Source organism: Penicillium samsonianum (assembly GCF_028829775.1).
Source record: "Penicillium samsonianum strain IBT 33392 chromosome Unknown utg000004l_segment0_segment0, whole genome shotgun sequence".
NCBI lineage: Eukaryota > Fungi > Ascomycota > Eurotiomycetes > Eurotiales > Aspergillaceae > Penicillium > Penicillium samsonianum.
Genome location: NW_026643262.1, coordinates 2,474,576 through 2,492,380, shown reverse-complemented (window position 1 = coordinate 2,492,380; position 17,805 = coordinate 2,474,576). Strand labels below are relative to the sequence as shown.

Here is a 17,805-nt window from a genome sequence, read left to right as displayed (position 1 = left end):
CGGCTCTAATAGACAAATGATCGTCGTCTATACATCAATGGTCTCATTTTTTTAGCTCTACAAAACCTCAGCCTCAGCTGGCATGCCGCCCTGACTGGATCCTATAGAGCAAAGATCGACGCATTAGCGGAGACCGCAATGGCAGGGGCTGCTTCACGAAATGCTGCTGGAACTGTGATAATGGGTCCAAACCCTGGAGTCTTTGCCTCCCCCTGGTAGCTAACTCATGTCCGTCGCCTTTTATCTTCTACAAGCCGTTATACATATAGTTGTTCACTCACTAGCTCATCCATTCCTCTTGTTTGAACAGATTGGAGGGTCATATGTGCAAAACAAAAGTCACCCAAGATGTCTGACATGGAGACCGCGGCCATTTTACCGACCAGCACTGTCGCAGTCATCAAGCCACACCCAGACAGCCACGGACAAGTGGTGAAGCTTTCTGCGATCGATCAGATTGCGCCTAGAGACTACATGTCGATATGTCTATTTTTCCGACTTGGTCCAGATGCGGATAAGAAACAAATCTTCAGCGTCCTCCAGGAAGCCCTCTTGAGGATCGTGAGTGACATGCCGGAGCTTGCGTGCTGCGTGCAGAAACACACCGATAACAGCCGTGAAGAGGTTGAGCTCGTATTCGACTCCAACAAGGGTGTTGAAATCCATTACAAAGACTATACCTCACCTGAGCTTTGTGGTCTGTGGAACTTTGGCACGTTCGACCACCTGGAGCAGGAACACTTCCCTCTCAAAAAGATGCCAAGGCACATTGTTTTCGGAACGTCCGCGAAGCTGGAGGACAACGTGAGGCTTCCAGCCCTTGTTGTACAACTTAATTTCATACCTGGAGGACTGATACTGGGAAGCTGCCTACATGTAAGCCTCCACTCTGATTTGGGTTCATCTTCTTTTTGGCTTGGGACGGGCTCTAAGATCAAATACTTTGATAGAACCTGTCCCGTCCAATTCTGAGCTGAGGGCGATACTAATGAATAACATAGCATGTGGCTGGTGATGGCCAATGTAACTTCATGTTATATTCTGCCATAGGCGCTCACTTTTCTGCTGTGGCCGATGGGTTAGACAGCAAACCTACCTCGCAAATCCATCTTCTAGAGAGAAGTGGTGTCGTTGAGGGCGATCAGAGTGTAACGCCCGAGGAATTCCCTCACTGGAAGCTCGCAGAAGACACCACCGAGTTCCTCAATCCAACGGAGTACACAGCCAGTGGGATTCCACATTCGAATATGCTACGTACTTCATCTCGGCCGAAAAGCTTGCATTGCTCAAAAGCCGCATCTCGAACAATGTTCCCGAAACCAAGCTTGGCACAGTCGAAACATTGGGTGCCTTCATCTGGCGTCACATAATCGTGGCCAGAAATATCGATTCTCAGAGGTATCCTGAGGCGAAGCTTTCCATCACCATTGATGCCAGGGGCCGTACAAAAAACCCCAACGTCCCATCCAACTATTGGGGGAACTTTGCGGAACCAAACGCAGTGGCCAGGCTACCCGTTGCCAGTCTTCAGGAAGGCGGATCATCGTCAACATCGAAACATCTTACGAGCACCATCTACCCCGAGGCGGCGCGTCGCATCCACAAAGCGATAGCTGCGGTAGATGATAAAGCAGTCAGGCGCCTTGTCGGTCTCCTGAATCAGATGCCCAAAAGTACGACATTAACGTGGAACGTAAACCGCTACCCCGGCCCAGACATGCTTCTTGTCTGTATCCAGGGTCATGCGTACAATGACATCTACTTCGGCCATGAGCTTGGTTGTCCCTCGGCATTGCGATGCACTGTGGGTAACACTGAGGATAAACCTGATGGTCGTTGTCTGATTCTGCCACCCCGCCGTGGCGACGGTAAAGGTCTTGAGATCGCGCTGCAGTATGACAGTAGCACACTGAAGAGGCTTGAGGATAACATCGAGTTCGGGGCGTTTTTTGTACGTAGAAACTAAACCATCTTCTCACCGGAGGAGGCGGCCAAGAGGTTGGTGAGACCCGTTCTCTCGTGTCTTACAACGGAGGAAGGAAGCATCAAGAGAGAACATCAGTCTTACGGATGATGTCAAAATAAGCATAGTTCTAATTGCTTCACTATACCAATCGATGGTCATTTGATTTGGGTTCTTGTTCTTGTTCGTAGCTACCGTTGATTTACCCCCAGAAGACTATTTGGGAAATTGACTGTGGCCAAGCCCATCTTCCTTCCCCTTCACTAGCTTCTTTTTACGACATCTATATGTTGTCTGACAGTTGACGCTCATGAAGGTGACATGAAGGTAGCGAGTGACCAAAGCTAAATTCCTTGCGCTCCCACTTTGGATATATTCAAAGAACTGCACTTCCACCTTAAAGCGCACTTGGTTTTTATTCGACAAAATGGCTTTGTTAATGGGAGTTTGTTATATGGGAGTCACGTCAATGATGCAAGCCCACGCTCGTTGCTCGATAATCTTTTCTTCGGCATTTAGGAGGCGTGAGCTTACCTCATTCCACAACAATATCTTATTAAATTACCATACTTAGGAGTAAGCTTATATTCAACTTACCAAGATTTGCCGGAACTAGATTCCACATAGGAGGGGCTCAACAACGTCAGCACCCGCCGACGAGGGCAGCGCAGCGCGGCTAATAGACACTCCAGCCCCTATAGGCCATTAAACGGTTCTAGAATTCGTTTACACGACAGGATCAAGCGAGGCAGTTAGCATATTCGGCAAAGTGAGAGATAACTTAGCGAATATCGCAAAAGAAACCAAGTTTCGCACCTTAGAAAAGGGGAAAGAAAAAGAAAACGCTATATATCACATCGTTTATAGTACGCAAAAAAGACTTTAATCCAGTAGGAGTCGTGTCAATAATTAGGTCAACATATGCAAATTATATTATCACCTTAGCTTAATCACAACCCTAGCTTTTCGGTTATAGAGCTAATCGGTTAAAGAAAGGCGACATTTCACCGGCCTACAAGGAGTGAGGGCCCAGGTAGCAGACAAAAAAGTGTTTATCGATACCATAAGTCGAACAAAGCAATAAGTAGCGGCCACTTAGCTACACTCTCGGCCCCCTACTTCATAAACGGGCAAAAGACTTACCATACATCTTTCTGATAGCCCTGCTCATGCGATCACTACATATACTACTCCCTTCTCCATCTTCTCCGGGGCCGCAATTTGCGTTTGCATAAGGTGGTTCTTATACTACGGCGCAAGCGGTGGCTTATCCAATGGTCTGAAAAGGGGGGACTTACCAATTTTTCCCAAATAAAAGCAATTGGCTACCTTGCAAAGATCAACATCACCTAGACCAATAATAACAGGCGCGCAAATTGGAAGTATACTAGCAACACTCAAACAAAGACATGTCACAATTCCACCTACCAATTCCAGAAACCCTGCAAAACTGGCTGGTGCTCATTTCCTTTTACTTCGTACTTCGTACTTCCGTAATCAGTCTCGACCTACCCCCCTGGGGCCGTGAATGCGCCTGGACTTTTCTATGAACTGCAAAATACCATACTTATACGATACCGTAATGTATTTATACCAATGCGGTACATGTAATGTATGTACCCAAGTGGGAGGCATAACAAGAGGTTTTTGTACGCACAGGTTACTATATCGCGAAAGAAATACTAAATTCTATCGTACCAAAAGCTTATGAAACAAGGCAACAATCTGCTTTTCTGCTATGATATCAGACATGATTCTTTCCATTTCCTTCCCCAAAGAAGATTAGATCATGCTGCTTTTACATCGAGTATACCCGTGGACCCTCTGACAGTCAACCCAAAAGGGAGTAAATGACTCCTTTAAACCTTCAGTCTAGCAAGTTCGGGAGACCACTTTCTATCCTAGTAGGGGACTGGGAAGCCAAGCCCGTGTTATCCCCGTGCGACCAATTCTGCGGCTTCTCCGAGGGCCCGTATTGAACGAATGATGGTATGTAGGTATTGCCATTTGAAAGGCCCGTCGTCGGCTATGAAGAATTGTCATTCAATGATGCCTCATGCAGACATGGAATCGGAACTTTCAATACCACAATATGGCTGCTTTCCTCTTGAGAATTCTCTTTGTCCATCCAATCCGTGAGCGTTTTAAATGCTCGTTTACGGCCAAATTTGAGGCAATATTCGAGTTCGAATCTCCCTTGGGTCCATCTTTTGTCTGAATGGGCCTTCAGCCAGGCCACACTATTCGATCTCTCTTGAGGACTGGACTTCCTACCGGGCATTGGTACTTTCTTTTGTGCTCTCGATGCACCGATGTATCTCCGTCGTTTGGCTGCGCGGGGAGATGGGCCTTCTTCACTTTCAATGAGAGTATTGGACCCCTGGCGAATCGGACTTTTGGGGAGTGGTAGGTGCGTATCCATCTGGGGAGCTTTTTGCGAGGATACAAGATCCATTGCAACGCGATTTTCGTTCTCCGTTGGCGAAGATATGGACGATGAATTTCTCGAGGACGCGGTGTTCACCGAGACGGCGTCTCCAATGTCTCCTAGCAGAGAGGCATGGCCTGTTGAGATGATATTTTCCTCTGCCATTAGAGACCTCGAAGATAGAGTCCTGGAGGACAGAGGGTTCAATGAAACAACCATGGCATTATCTGGTGCCGCGCTGCCTCCATTATCAGAGTTATTGTTCCTCAGTTGACTGGTGTCATTCTTGGAACTGTCATCTCCCGTCCCTTTGTCCTCTGTGGCCTCGTCCTCTGACTCATCCTCACTTGAGTCTTCTGAGGAACTGCTGCAACCCATCGCCATTGGCTTATCATGGTCGTCGTCGGAAGTGGTTTCCGACCCGCTTGACTGTGCTGAACTTGATGCACGGGGCCTCTCGACAGATACAGTGGTATCAGGCTCATGTGGCGTCAGACACTGTGGTGGACTTGTTGTTGTGGGAGATATTACGGTAGGGCCTCGGAGGGATTGAAGGTTGCTATCGCGTATCTTCAATGCTCGTTGGAGTTTTCCTAGACCCTTCGTATCTGTTCCAGTTAGATTACCGCTTGCACAAGATTCTTGAGTTGATGAGAAGTACGCACATTTTAAAACGTCTCTTAGTTCCTTGGAGATATCAGTCAATATCTCCTTAGTGGCCTCCGCCTCCCTTTCCACATCTGCGTAGCTTGGTCCCGAATTGGAAATTTGGAGGGCGTGGCTTCGGCAAAAGTCGACCCTATTGTGTAATTCCTGGTCGTGGACAAACACCTTCCCTTGAATGAAGCAGTGGTAACATCCATCACTTTGTTGCTGGAAATCGCCATGACGAACAATGTCCAACCAACAAATAGATGTGCTGTTTTCATCTTCATCCAGGCAGGAAGGGTCACAGCCCATATTCTTTCTCAGCGATCTTTCCATGTCGTAACTTTTTAGCGGCTGTTTCGAAAAATGCTGTGTGAAGGTTTGAGCTGTCTCAAGGACCTCTCCATAATACCGAACAAGGTCGTGGCGATTTGGCTGGAGGTCTTCGAATCGTCGTAGTGGAACGTGTCTCTCTGACCCCCAGCTGATGAAATATTCAGGGTTGTCCATGTTGTTCATCTCACGCCTTATTGAGGTCAGTTACACTCATCATACTCGGTCGCTTCTTTCCCATACAGTACAGTAATTCTTTCCTCTGTTGCTCATAGGGGTTTGAAGGGCTCTGGATATTGAAATACAACTTTGGCTCAAGGCAGTTTTCAAAGTTGGGATATCTGGAGTGAAGGAAATACCGCAAAGGAGAAGGGAAAAATATCAAATGGTATGTTTCGAATTTTTATATGATGTGCACGGCGCCGACTGTTAGGAAGTACGATCGCCGTTATACCCTGGTCACTCTGGTAGAGCCTGGATTAGGGTAGGCCCATCCACATGGGCATTGACCTTGGAATTGGCCTTACCAACACGTAAAGAATAACATGTAGTTATTCGAGTACATTGTATTTGTAATTTAAAAAACAGTAAAATATTTCCATACATAAATGAGTACCCACGTGTGAACCCCAGCCATTCCAACCCCACGAACAAAAAAAAGCAAGTACATTTCATTTACCAATCCATCACGAGGATAGGTACGGAGTACTCCGTAGATAGGATTCTAATGCGCGCGATAGAGAAGCACGATGTCGAATACGAACACACAAAGCCCCACACTTGTTTGGTTGGGATTCAAGGCACAAGGCGCCTGCATATCGCTGTGGTGTGCCGACGATATCACACCCCATCCTTGTCATTCAGGGGTCAGTTTATAGGTCGCAGTTTTTGGGGGCGGTTTACATTTAGGGGGCTGGGGGCCAATACCTAATCACCACTAGTACCAATCCGTTACTACCTACATAGGGGGTATATGTCGCTTGTTCCGTCGTATATAACAGGCCTGGGATTTTCTCTGAATTTATTTTCAGCGTACCCTCTCGATTCTGACTCGATTTGCCTGACAGGGGTGTGTGTACGTGCTATGCACCTTTCGCCTGCTGGCTAGCCTCATTGGTATTGTTATCATCTGCACTGCCCGGTGGTTGAAAACAGCACTATAGCCCTATTTGACGCAAATATTGTGCCTTGTCAACCGTCAACCCGACATATACCGAGCGCAGCTATACAATAGACGAACTTCTTATGTTGAGGATATTGCAAGAAAGATTAGAGTATGACTAGAGACACTAGTGTGATTCAGAAAGGAGAGGTCTTAAAAAAGGAAGTGATTTCTGCTGGGGATCGCCAAATTGCCGTCCTGTGAACGGGTCGGAACACCGGCTTCGCAAGACTCGTTGATTAGTCCTTGACGCTCCTACGGCCGGCTTTCCAACGTAGTGACCCAACCAATTTACCTACCCAGAGAAAAAATGAAATCACTAGAGCTCATGGCATCGATTTGCGTAAGTTTGCGCTCGCGCTGGCAAATCGTTGTCCCACAACTGAGGGCTATTTAAATAATCGTCGATTCGCTTGCATCGGTCTTCGGAAAGATAAGGAAGAAGGCCAGGCGCGGCGCGGAAAGCGGTGAATCTGGTGTTTTCGTCGAAGCATTTCATGGTTTCGCGAACTTGCTCTGAGTCCTGACACATGTGGGCACCGTCCAGTTTCCCCTCGCATTTGGTGCGCAGGCCCTCGAACAGCCTGTCCATATACTCGGCGATGGCGTCCTGCCCTTCGTCTATCTGGATGTGGGCAGATCCATCTTCGATCAAGCCGCGCATTAATTCTCGCCCATGTTGATCCCAGTGGGCTGGCCGAGGCTGACAGCCTGCGTCACACGAGTTTTGGTGGATGCTTTCGATGAAACGACGTGGGTTTAGGCTCTGAAAGGCTTTGAGACAGGAAAATCCCATTGTGGCGTTGACGCCCGGACTGAGGCAAACACCAACAGTAGATATAAGAGTGAAAATCTGAGTGGGACGCATTTTGGGGCAACTGAACAGGTTGTTCGGACAAGCTCATGGACCAGAGTGATTGGTTATCACTATTGGAATGGAAGTTCCTCAAACGCAGCGTGGAAACTGTGAAGATGATCAAATGGAGTTCTCAAGTGCGGAATCCGCTTACTGAAGTTGAAGAGTACGTTATCAAGGTAGTTGAAAAGCTTTTAAAAGGATGAGGGCCGTATTCTAGCAGATCAGAGCCGGGGATCATATGGGGGAATAAACAAGCAATCTGTTGAGAACGTTTTCTGTCAGAATATTGCGAACCCCTTTTCCATGCATGGGAAAGCTCTGCCCTCGGATTTGTTGGTTATATGTTCTCTTTATTATGAGACCCATCATAATAAGCGACACTTATATCGATTCTCAAAGCCCTTTCAGTTCCTTTCCTCGTTCCGGAGCAGAAGACATACATAATAAGCGACACTTGGGCAAACCTATAAATACCAGTATATTCTATACATATTGTCGAACCCTTCCCTTCCCTCTTAGGTCTGGTTATATGCAGTATTCAGCAGAACTGTAATACTTCGAGACAGACAAGTAGCTGTTTTCCGCTATGACCTTAAATCCATCCCTTGCTGATCAAAATTCCTGAACTCCAAAATGCCGCACCACCTTCCCCATGACCTGATAATCCAATAGACTTGTTGGCCAATGTAAGGGATAAAGGGGTTCTGGACCCTTTGCACTTCCAAGGATACTCTTGCAATAGACGCTTCCGCGTTTACCAAAAAGACCACTTATGACAACCTGATCGGTTGTCATACCAGAGTTTCCACTTATGCCTCTTATTCCACGAAGTCCTGTATTTCCAATTCAACCCAGTATTGAATCCGCTACAGCCAATCCCCTTAGATTGCTTATTATTGGGTACTGAGCGGAGGTAAATTCTAAAATATAGAAACATCTCAGTGGCTATTATGTGTGAAAGCGTGAAGGATCTATTTCTTAATTACCCCAGAGCAAGGGATATATATGTATTGCGCTAGGTCGGAAGATGATCTAGTACAGGACCCTTCTCTCACTGCATGTCATCGCTAGTCTAGCCACCAGCCCGCGGAAAGAATTATTGGGCATATCCAAGTCCAACTTATACTCTTGATTCCTATGGATGAAAGCTGCAAGATTTTCATGCTGCAAGGTGGATATGCGCTCTATCATATTGATCAATCTGTCCATTCTGGAGGTAGTACGGCGGCTAGTGCTGTTATTGATAGTCTTAGTTGGACCAAGTCATGGATCCTACAGTATATTATCTCTTCCTGTAGGTCAAGCAGTGAGATGACTAGTGCAAGACGACTTAAACACTGGTATACGGAGTACTACACACTCGATCCGAGCTACGGTCTGGGTTGCACCTAGACTAGGGTTCTATCAACGGAGATTTAAGCTTCCACTTGGGAAAGAGTGGGACCGATCATCCTAGAGCTGAATAAATGAATCAAATAAGATATATCAGACCTGTTTGAAACGGAAAAAGCAACCAAAATCCCCCGGCCGCCGACAAACTAGCATAGTTATAACCTCCTCTGGTCAGTTCTCTGTCCATATTGGTGTTTTTGTTTGTCGTCGTATAACATACCCTTCAAAGACGTCTTTTCTACATCGCATCATTATGGCTATCAACAACGCCGGTGGATCGGGTGTCGGTAACCCTCCGGAATTGACGGAAGGCCGTCCTAAAACAAATGGCATGCTTGCATCAAAACCAACGACAATCCTGGACAATGCAAATCCACCTCCATTCCCCCCGGATGATGGAAAGGCTCAAAGTCAATTGGCCTCCGGCAAAACCCAGTTGGCCATCACGGGCATGGCCATGAGACTTCCTGGGGGAATCCGAACTGCAGAAGGCTTTTGGGACTTTCTGATGGAAGGCAAAGATGGGCATTCCCCGGTGCCCGAGTCTCGCTATAGTATGAGTGCGCACCATAGCAAGACCCGGCCCCAATCGGTCCGGATCGAGGGTGGCTACTTTCTCCAGGATGACCCTTCGAGATTTGACGCGGGTTTCTTCAACATCCCACCGCGGCTTGCAGCTTCACTGGATCCCCAGCAGCGACTTTTACTCGAAGTCGCATGGGAGTGCATCGAGAATGCCGGGGAGTCACAGTTGCGCGGGGGAAATGTCGGGTGTTTCGTTGGAGCGTTTGGGAATGACTGGCTAGAACTGTCGATGCAAGATCGTTTGGACTTGGAGCGGAACCTTACCGGTTGCGCGCAAGACTTTTGCTTAGCAAACCAAATCTCACGCATGTTTGATCTCATGGGGCCCAGGTCGGTAATTTATGACCCAGAACCGAATTGACGACTGACTATTTTCAGTGTTACTTATCGAACGGCTTGTTCATCCTCTATGACAGCCTTACACCACGCCTGCCAGGCCTTGGAAGCGGGCGAATGCGACACAGCTATAGTGGCAGGAATCAATCTGATTCTGTCCCCTACCACAGCTACGTCCATGTCGACTTCTCAAGCCCTCTCTCCAAGTGGGCTATGCAGGACTTTCGACGCAGACGCAGATGGATATGGCCGGGGAGAAGCTGTGAACGCCATCTTGATTAAGAGGCTGGATGATGCATTGCAAAACAGTGACCCTATTCGGGCTGTGATTCGCGCGACCGCAATAAATTCCGACGGCATGTCGGCAGCGATTGGTGTCCCCCGAGCCTTGGGCCAAGAGAAGGTCATCAGGAAAGCCTACGAAAAAGCAGCGATTGATGATTTCTCACAGACGGCCTTCTTCGAATGCCACGGAACAGGAACTCAAAAGGGCGATGTCGCCGAAACGTCCGTGGTAGCAAAGGTTTTTGAAAAAGGAATTCTGATGGGCTCGGTGCGTCTTGCTCTTTGCTTACCATTGACTATTATCAATGTGCAGTACTGATTTTCGACAATAGGTCAAACCAAATTTCGGTCATTCCGAGGGTGCTTCAGGTCTCACAAGTGTTATCAAAGCGATTCTAGCTCTTGAACACCGGATAATCCCACCTAACGTGCATCTCAATCATCCCAACCCGCGAAGTAAGTAAGAGGAGGGTACACACCCCTTCAACGTCAATTATCATGACTGACTTTACAAAGTTCCCTTCGAAGAAGCCAGACTGCGAGTGCCCCGCCAGCCAACCCCTTGGCCGGATGGTTGTACTGAACGAGTTAGCATCAACTGTTTCGGAGTGGGCGGTGCAAACGCGCATGTAAGATGTCGAATTTATTAGGCACTTTATTAGACTAACGAATCTTAGTTAATCCTTGATTCAGTGTCTTCCTTTTGTGCGACGGAGACACACATCCATGGCAGCAAAAGTTCCGAGGGAAAGAAGCTCCTGATAATATCAGCCAACTCAGAGCAATCCCTTGAAAGGCGCCAATCCCAGATACTTGAATATCTCCGAAGGCGCCCATATACACTGCAGGACATCTCATATACACTGGGACTTAGGCGGGAGCCCCTGCGCTTTCGCAAATTCTTCGTGGCGGATGGCACGTCGGCAAGTCAGGGTCGTCAGGTCCAGCTATCCTCCCATGGCGCACCTTGGGAAGTAACATTTGTGTTCTCTGGTGGCCAGGGAGCGCAATGGCCAGAAATGGGCAATCAATTACTTACACAAATCAAGGGTTTCCGGAATGACATCAAACAGATGGACAATATATTACAATCCCTGGATCGCCCACCTGGCTGGACAATCGAAGGTACGAACTATCTGACATTAAACTGAATATCTCTGACCTAAATACAGAGGCCTTGTCCAATTCCAGACCTGCATGGATGGACGAGGATGAATCTGCACAGCTGTTATACACGGCAGTCCAGATTGGGCTTGTCAACCTGCTTTCCCATTGGGGGGTTCGACCAAGTTCCGTCGCAGGGCATTCCAGCGGGGAGATTGCCGCGGCTTATGCAGCTGGTGCCATTTCATTACATACAGCAATAATTTTGAGCTACTATCGAGGGCTGGCCGCAAAGCTACATAGTGAGCCCGGTGGAATGGCAGTTTTGGACCTGGGTAAAGCAGAAGTTCTGCCCTATCTGACAAACGGAGTTACGGTCGCTTGCGAAAATAGCCCTTTTAGCGTGACTCTGTCGGGAGCACCAGATAGATTGGAGGAAAGTATGAGACTAGTCTTGGCTGACCATCCGGATTGTCTTTGCAAACGCCTTCCTGTGAAGGTTGCGTATAATTCAGGTAAATTTTTTCACATCCTCTGATCGTTTCCACGAATAATCGAATAGCCAGGCTGACTCTTAATAGAGGCCATGTCAAAGTCTGCGCGAGAATATGCTAAGATGATCTATTCTCATCTTCGCCCCAATGAGTCTATGATTCCAATGTTCTCCAGCGTGACTGGTGAAGAAATCTCATGGCCCGATGACCTGAATACGAAGTACTGGCGTCAAACCATGGAGTCGCCCGTTATTTTCAACCAGTCAATTACCGGCCTTATCAAAGGTAGCCCACAAAACCGGGTTTTTATCGAAGTAGGGCCCCAAGCTCTCTTGTCGGGTCCGATGAAGCAGATCTTTGAATCGTGCGGTCGAACATCGCAACTCGCGTATCTACCCACGCTTTCGAAAAGCAAGGAGCCATTGGAAAGCTTGTTGTGCACTGCTGGTGAACTCTACTTGCATCATAGTCCACTTGACTTGGGGGCCATTAATGGTCGTGGCAACGTCCTGACAGATCTTCCTCTATATCCATGGGATCATGACAAGCAATATTGGTACGAAACTCGGATAACTCGAGAGTGGAAACACGCCCGGTTCCCAAATCACCCGCTTTTGGGCTCTCTATCACCAGAATCATCAACAATCGAGCCTTGCTGGAGAAATAGGCTGCAGGTAAAACATGTTCTGTGGTTGCGGGACCATAAGGTTGAGAATGAAATTGTGTACCCATGTGTTGGTTACATTTCCATGATCGGCGAAGCGATTCGGCAAGTTACTGGCTCTACATGTTGTTCAATTCGGGAACTGTTCATGAAAACACCGATGAGCCTGAAAGAAAATACCGTGACAGAAGTTATCACAAGTCTCCGGCCTCAGAGGATTACGAACAGCGCCGATTCAGCATGGTACGATTTCACCGTCTCTGCCTATGATGGAAGCAAATGGCAGAAGCATTGCTCAGGCCAAGTCAAGGGAGGCAGAGATGCCCAATGGAACTATGATTATGACACTCAGGATTCTGTCCGGAATATTCGCAGTGTTGATCCCGACGTGTGGTATGATGCAATGAAGAAGCTGGGGCTGGATCTTGGGCCGAATTTCTGCAGACTTGAGGATATCACTGCCGATCCGATGAATTACCAAGCTACTGCTACAGTTGGCACCAATAGGCATTCTGATCCCGGTGGTGAGTACGGTATCAATCCGGTGATGATCGATCAAGGTCTCCAACTGCTGGGCGTTGCCTCATGTAATGGTCTTTCGCGCCGGCTACCTAACATGGGTATCCCCATTTCCATTAACCGAATCTACGTTTCAGAATCATCTGAGCCCATATGCCTCCAGGCAAGGTTTTCCAAGGGCGACACTGGTGCGCTGAAATCTGCCTTGGGAGGATCTGTGACGGGGCATTCAAATGGACGGTTAGCTTTTGCCCTTGGAGGAGTAAAGTTCTTTCCTGTGAATAAGCCGATATCCACGGGAGCAAAGGTCCCTTTGGGGTCTCGCCTGGAGTGGAAGCCAGATATCGACCTTCTGGATGCAAAAGACTTTTTATTCAAGTCAATGCCGCAAGCTCCATACATGGACCTGGTGGTGAAGTTGATGATTGTCGTCATTATGAAGTTCGTTGATAGAATGGGAATGGGACCTTCGTCTTTTATCTCCACACAATCTCAAGCGTGGACGGAAGCAAACCTCAAGCGAATTCAAGAGATTCTAGGGTCCTTTTTCCCGAAAGCTGTTGACTGGCTATCGGATCCGATTGCCCTCCAGTCAAAGCTAATCGCAGACTTCACTGCTGCTATGGAATCCTCGGAACCCTGGGTCCAGCCTATCCAAAGCTACCTGACGAAGGTACTCGATGTGCTTGACGATCAGGTACCTTTTCCAGAGCTTTTCATAGATCACAGAGGCTTAAAGTCTCTATATGAATTCGCTGCAACAATCGTCGATCTAGGTTATGCGTTCTCATTACTTGGTCATCAAAATTCCTCCATGGCTATACTCGAGATCAACTCAGGCACATGCGGTACCACTTCAGGGGCATTGGCTGCCCTGCGGTCTGAGGAAGGGACTCGTCTTTTTTCCAAGTACACCTTTGCGACCCAATCATCAGACCTCCTGGCCGAAGCCAGTGAAATATTTGCGGATATTGACGGGTTCTCCCCTGTTTCTCTGGATTCGAACTCTCGGATCTCGGCCCAAGGATTTGAGCCGAAAAGTTACGATTTAGTGATCATTCCTAGCGTGAGTTTACTTTGCTGATTGTGGTGGCCACTCGAATCCCTTCAAGTGTAATATTAACAAATGAAACTACAGAACTTGCCGTCGATTATCTCTTCAAAGAGGCTCTCGCGCGACATTCGCTCTCTGCTTATTCCAGGTGGCCGCGTACTGGTCCGTGAAGTAACTCCAGGTAAGTAGAAACATGAGCTTTATTGCATTGAGATAGGCGATTTCTGACATCCCGTAGATGTTCCCTTTATCGACTACTTGATGGTATGACAAACCCCCCTCCCCTTTCTCCTTTGCTTTAAGAATGATTCTCTAACATAGTCACAATGGAACGGCAGAGCTTGATTCCCACACCATTTTCTTCTTTCACAAGCGACCTACACTTGACAAGTCCGTATTCCGCAGATTTTTGGGAGAATCAACTTCTCGAGGCTGGCTTCATGAAACCAGAGTTCCACACTTGTGCCATGTTTGTGTACCCCTGGTCAATGAAACAAGCTATCCTGGCGAAGGTTCCACAGAAAGAGCCCAGGAAGAAAGATATATACCTTCTTTGTCAAACACCACATCATTCATGGGTCGATATTTTGACTCGCCAATTCAGCCAACAAGGGTACAAAGTTCATTCTACCACGCTGGAAGATATGCCAGAGCAAGAAGGGGATGTCATTGCTTTGTTGGATTTGGAAGTTCCGTTTCTACGGGAGATATCTGCGGAGAAATACAATACCCTTTTGAAGTACGTATCACAAAGGAGGCGAACGCTGTGGGTCTCCAAGACCTCACAAATGAAATGTGATGATCCTTCCTCTGGCTTAATCACTGGGTTTGCAAGGACCATTCGGCTAGAAGCTTCGATCGAATTCGCAACTTTCGAAGTGGATGATTGCACTGATTCTGCGGCGAAGGCCGTAGTCAATGTATATCAGAAATTCCACCGACAGTCTCAGAAAAAGCAACGAGACCCTGAGGTCGAGTTTGCTCTGCATAATGGCATCGTCCATGTCGGACGATTCCACTGGCTGCCCCTGGAACAGCTAGCCCCTTCTCCTAAGCCAGATTCCCCAATGACTCTTTCAATCGCAAAGCCTGGAGGTTTGGATTCCATTACTTGGAAACAGCAGCAGATTCATACTCTAGGTGAGGATGATGTCGAGGTGGATGTGCATTACGTTGGAATGAATTTCCGGGTATGTAGATACGATATTATTCCAAGGCGATATTATGCTTAGCATTATAACTAACCAAACAGGACATAATGGTAACTTTAGGTACCATTGATGGGGAACGTGGCCTCGGGCTTGAAGCCAGTGGGCTTATCCGCAGGGTTGGTGGAAACGTTAAGCATGTAAAACCCGGGGATGCTGTCAGCGTGCTCGGGACCGGGCTCTATACCTCACGATTCGTGACGTCCAGCAAGATGTGCTTTCCGATTTCAAACGGTATATCCCTAGAGGATGCAGCCACTCTCCCTGTTGCGTACGGAACGGCTATTTATTCTCTTCTCACTGTTGGACAACTGGAAAGAGGGCAGGTGAGAGAACTGAACACTTTTGATACGATGAAAGAAAAAGGAACCAAACTAACGAGAGAACCATAGTCTGTGCTAATTCATTCGGCATGCGGTGCAGTTGGACAGGCAGCAATTCACATTGCTCAAATGATGAAGGCTAATGTAAGAGTGAGATTTGCAGAGTGATAAAAACTTGTCTTGACCAAATTTACAGATTTACGCTACCGTGGGATCGGACCTTAAGGTGCAGTACCTCGAGGATACCTTCGGAATTCCACGTGCGAACATCTTTTATTCCCGAGACACCTCCTTCGTCGCCGCGGTCATGGCCGCAACTGAGAATCAAGGCATAGACCTCGTACTGAACTCGCTAGCGGGAGAGCTGCTCCATGCGTCTTGGAGCTGCGTGGCCAAGTTTGGCAAGATGGTGGAAATCGGGAAACGCGATTTCATTGGCCATGGCATGATGAAAATGGAGCCTTTTGGTGCCAATCGCACCTTCATCGGCGTGGACCTCCTGCAGCTCGCTCTGGAGAGCCCTGTCCGGTTTGCACGGTGAGTACTCTGATTTTCCATGAACGGTAAAGACTGAGCTAAACCGCGTTATCTTTTTTTATCAGATTGGGTGAAATGTTCACTCGACTTAGTTTGAGTGGGAAAATCAAGCCAATCCACCCGGTGAGGATCTTTGATGCATCCGAGACTCGAGAGGCATTCTCCTACATGCAACGTGGAAGCCACATTGGAAAAATCTTGATTCGATTCGCAGGCGCGAATGCCGTGGCCAATATTCCGAAAGGGATCACCGCCACATCAGCAATGTCTTTCAGACCAGATGCCGCGTATCTCCTTATCGGTGGCCTTGGTGGCATCGGGCGTGCCGTGTCGAATTGGCTGGTGGAAAACGGAGCCCGTCATCTGGTATTCCTATCTAGGTCAGGAGCGCATCTGCCAAGGGAACAGGATTTCCTCGAAGAGCTTCGCTCTCAGGGCTGCCAGCCAGTCACAATCATGGGAAGTGTGGCAAACATGGACGACGTAGAACGCGCAGTGGCTACGAGTCCCAAGCCAATAGCCGGTGTGATTCACCTAGGCATGGTTTTGAAGGTGAGTGGGAGCCCAATTGATGCCCTGTCACGGAGAAATTACTAATAGAATGTTATCTATTAGCCTGCACCTCTTCTGGAGACTGACTACGACGACTGGAAGGCAGTCCAAGATCCCAAGGTCAAGGGTGCTTGGAATCTGCACTGTGCCCTTGGCTCTGCGACTCTAGATTTCTTCGTGGTCCTGAGCTCTATAACTGGTGTTTGCGGTAGCATTGGACAAGTGGGCTACTCGTCGGCCAATGCATATCTCGACGCATTAGTACGCCATCGCCGGTCTCTGGGCCTGCCTGCCGCAACACTCAATCTAGGTGCGGTTGGCGATATTGGCTGCTTCACTCGGGAACCGGAATGGCTGGCCACTCTTCGTCAGTGGGAGTTACGATTGTTGGATGAAAGGGAGGTAATTGAAGCTCTGCAGGCAACTATACGTATAAGTCGGACACCGTGTGGCAGCCATGGAGTATCTGCCTCTGGCCAGGTGATTGTGGGAATGAGCACTACTCGAACACATGCGGATCCGGTATTGCGTATCCCTTGGCACGATGCGCGGTATCGGCTCTATGCTAACATTGGACCGACAATGGGGAATGCCAAGGAACATCGAATTGTTGATCAGTTGAAACGGTATATCATTCAGGCCCAGCAAAGCCCGGTGATGCTGAAAGAGCAACAGGCGTACGATCTTCTTCTTGAATACATCGGACATTATATGAATTTCAATATCAGGAACCAGACCGAGGTGGCCCAGATCGCCCAAATGTCTATTGACTCGATTTTCCTGATTGAGGCTGTAGGTCACTTCCGGTCCGCCTTTGAGATTGAAATGAGCATGACCAGTCTCTCCGGCGCCACCACCATCGAAGATCTTAGTCGTGTGTTCCTGGCGGAACTATATCAGAGAGCGATTGGCCCGAAGGAAAGGGATTCCCTATGAAGCGGTCCTGAACGACCGATTGAACAGGGGTATATGATACAGTTTGCTCGCTTAGAGAAAGAGGAGTTTTGCTTGTAATTAAGCTTGCTCATTGCCTAGCCTAGAATATAAGATCTAAGAATTGAAGATTCAAGAGGATGCCGCAAACCCCAATCAAGACAACATTATCAATGAGATCATCTTGACAAGGATGGAAGGATGGAATTGGGAGGTCGTACGCAGTCCCATAGACGCCAAGGGTCAACCCCATTTTTAGTAAATCATTTTGGCCTGCAGGCCTGAATTCAGACCAGCAGAAGAATTAAAATACCTGAATTGCTATTACATTTGCCTTAATAAGCAAGGTACTGTGGTTTTATCAGCTGTCTCTAGTGCATGGTAAAATGAAGCTTTTTACACCATAAATATTCCTACATCTCCATT

The 17,805-nt window shown here is 47.9% G+C and overlaps 4 protein-coding genes across 4 annotated transcripts; 2 read left to right on the top strand and 2 right to left on the bottom strand.

Annotated features, from left to right (window-relative positions):
* Positions 1-348: 348 nt before the first annotated feature.
* On the top strand, positions 349-1,966 carry N7471_007871 (uncharacterized protein; the record flags this gene model as incomplete). The annotated part of the gene is made up of 3 exons (XM_057280590.1): positions 349-804; positions 1,002-1,216; positions 1,294-1,966. 3 exons carry the CDS (start codon positions 349-351, stop codon positions 1,964-1,966), a joined length of 1,344 nt encoding a protein of 447 aa, XP_057134850.1.
* A 2,023-nt stretch (positions 1,967-3,989) lies between these two features.
* N7471_007870 (uncharacterized protein) lies at positions 3,990-5,549 on the bottom strand (the record flags this gene model as incomplete). Its single annotated transcript, XM_057280589.1, has 2 exons — positions 3,990-4,999; positions 5,057-5,549. 2 exons carry the CDS (start codon positions 5,547-5,549, stop codon positions 3,990-3,992), a joined length of 1,503 nt encoding a protein of 500 aa, XP_057134849.1.
* Positions 5,550-6,853: 1,304 nt separating this feature from the next.
* On the bottom strand, positions 6,854-7,402 carry N7471_007869 (uncharacterized protein; the record flags this gene model as incomplete). Its single annotated transcript, XM_057280588.1, has 1 exon — positions 6,854-7,402. One exon carries the CDS (start codon positions 7,400-7,402, stop codon positions 6,854-6,856), a length of 549 nt encoding a protein of 182 aa, XP_057134848.1.
* A 1,636-nt stretch (positions 7,403-9,038) lies between these two features.
* N7471_007868 (type I polyketide synthase) lies at positions 9,039-17,382 on the top strand (the record flags this gene model as incomplete). Its single annotated transcript, XM_057280587.1, has 15 exons — positions 9,039-9,700; positions 9,749-10,259; positions 10,324-10,447; positions 10,508-10,620; positions 10,669-11,116; positions 11,164-11,610; positions 11,677-13,838; positions 13,911-14,007; positions 14,065-14,090; positions 14,165-15,016; positions 15,079-15,360; positions 15,427-15,501; positions 15,554-15,894; positions 15,960-16,446; positions 16,510-17,382. 15 exons carry the CDS (start codon positions 9,039-9,041, stop codon positions 17,380-17,382), a joined length of 7,500 nt encoding a protein of 2,499 aa, XP_057134847.1.
* Positions 17,383-17,805: the final 423 nt, after the last annotated feature.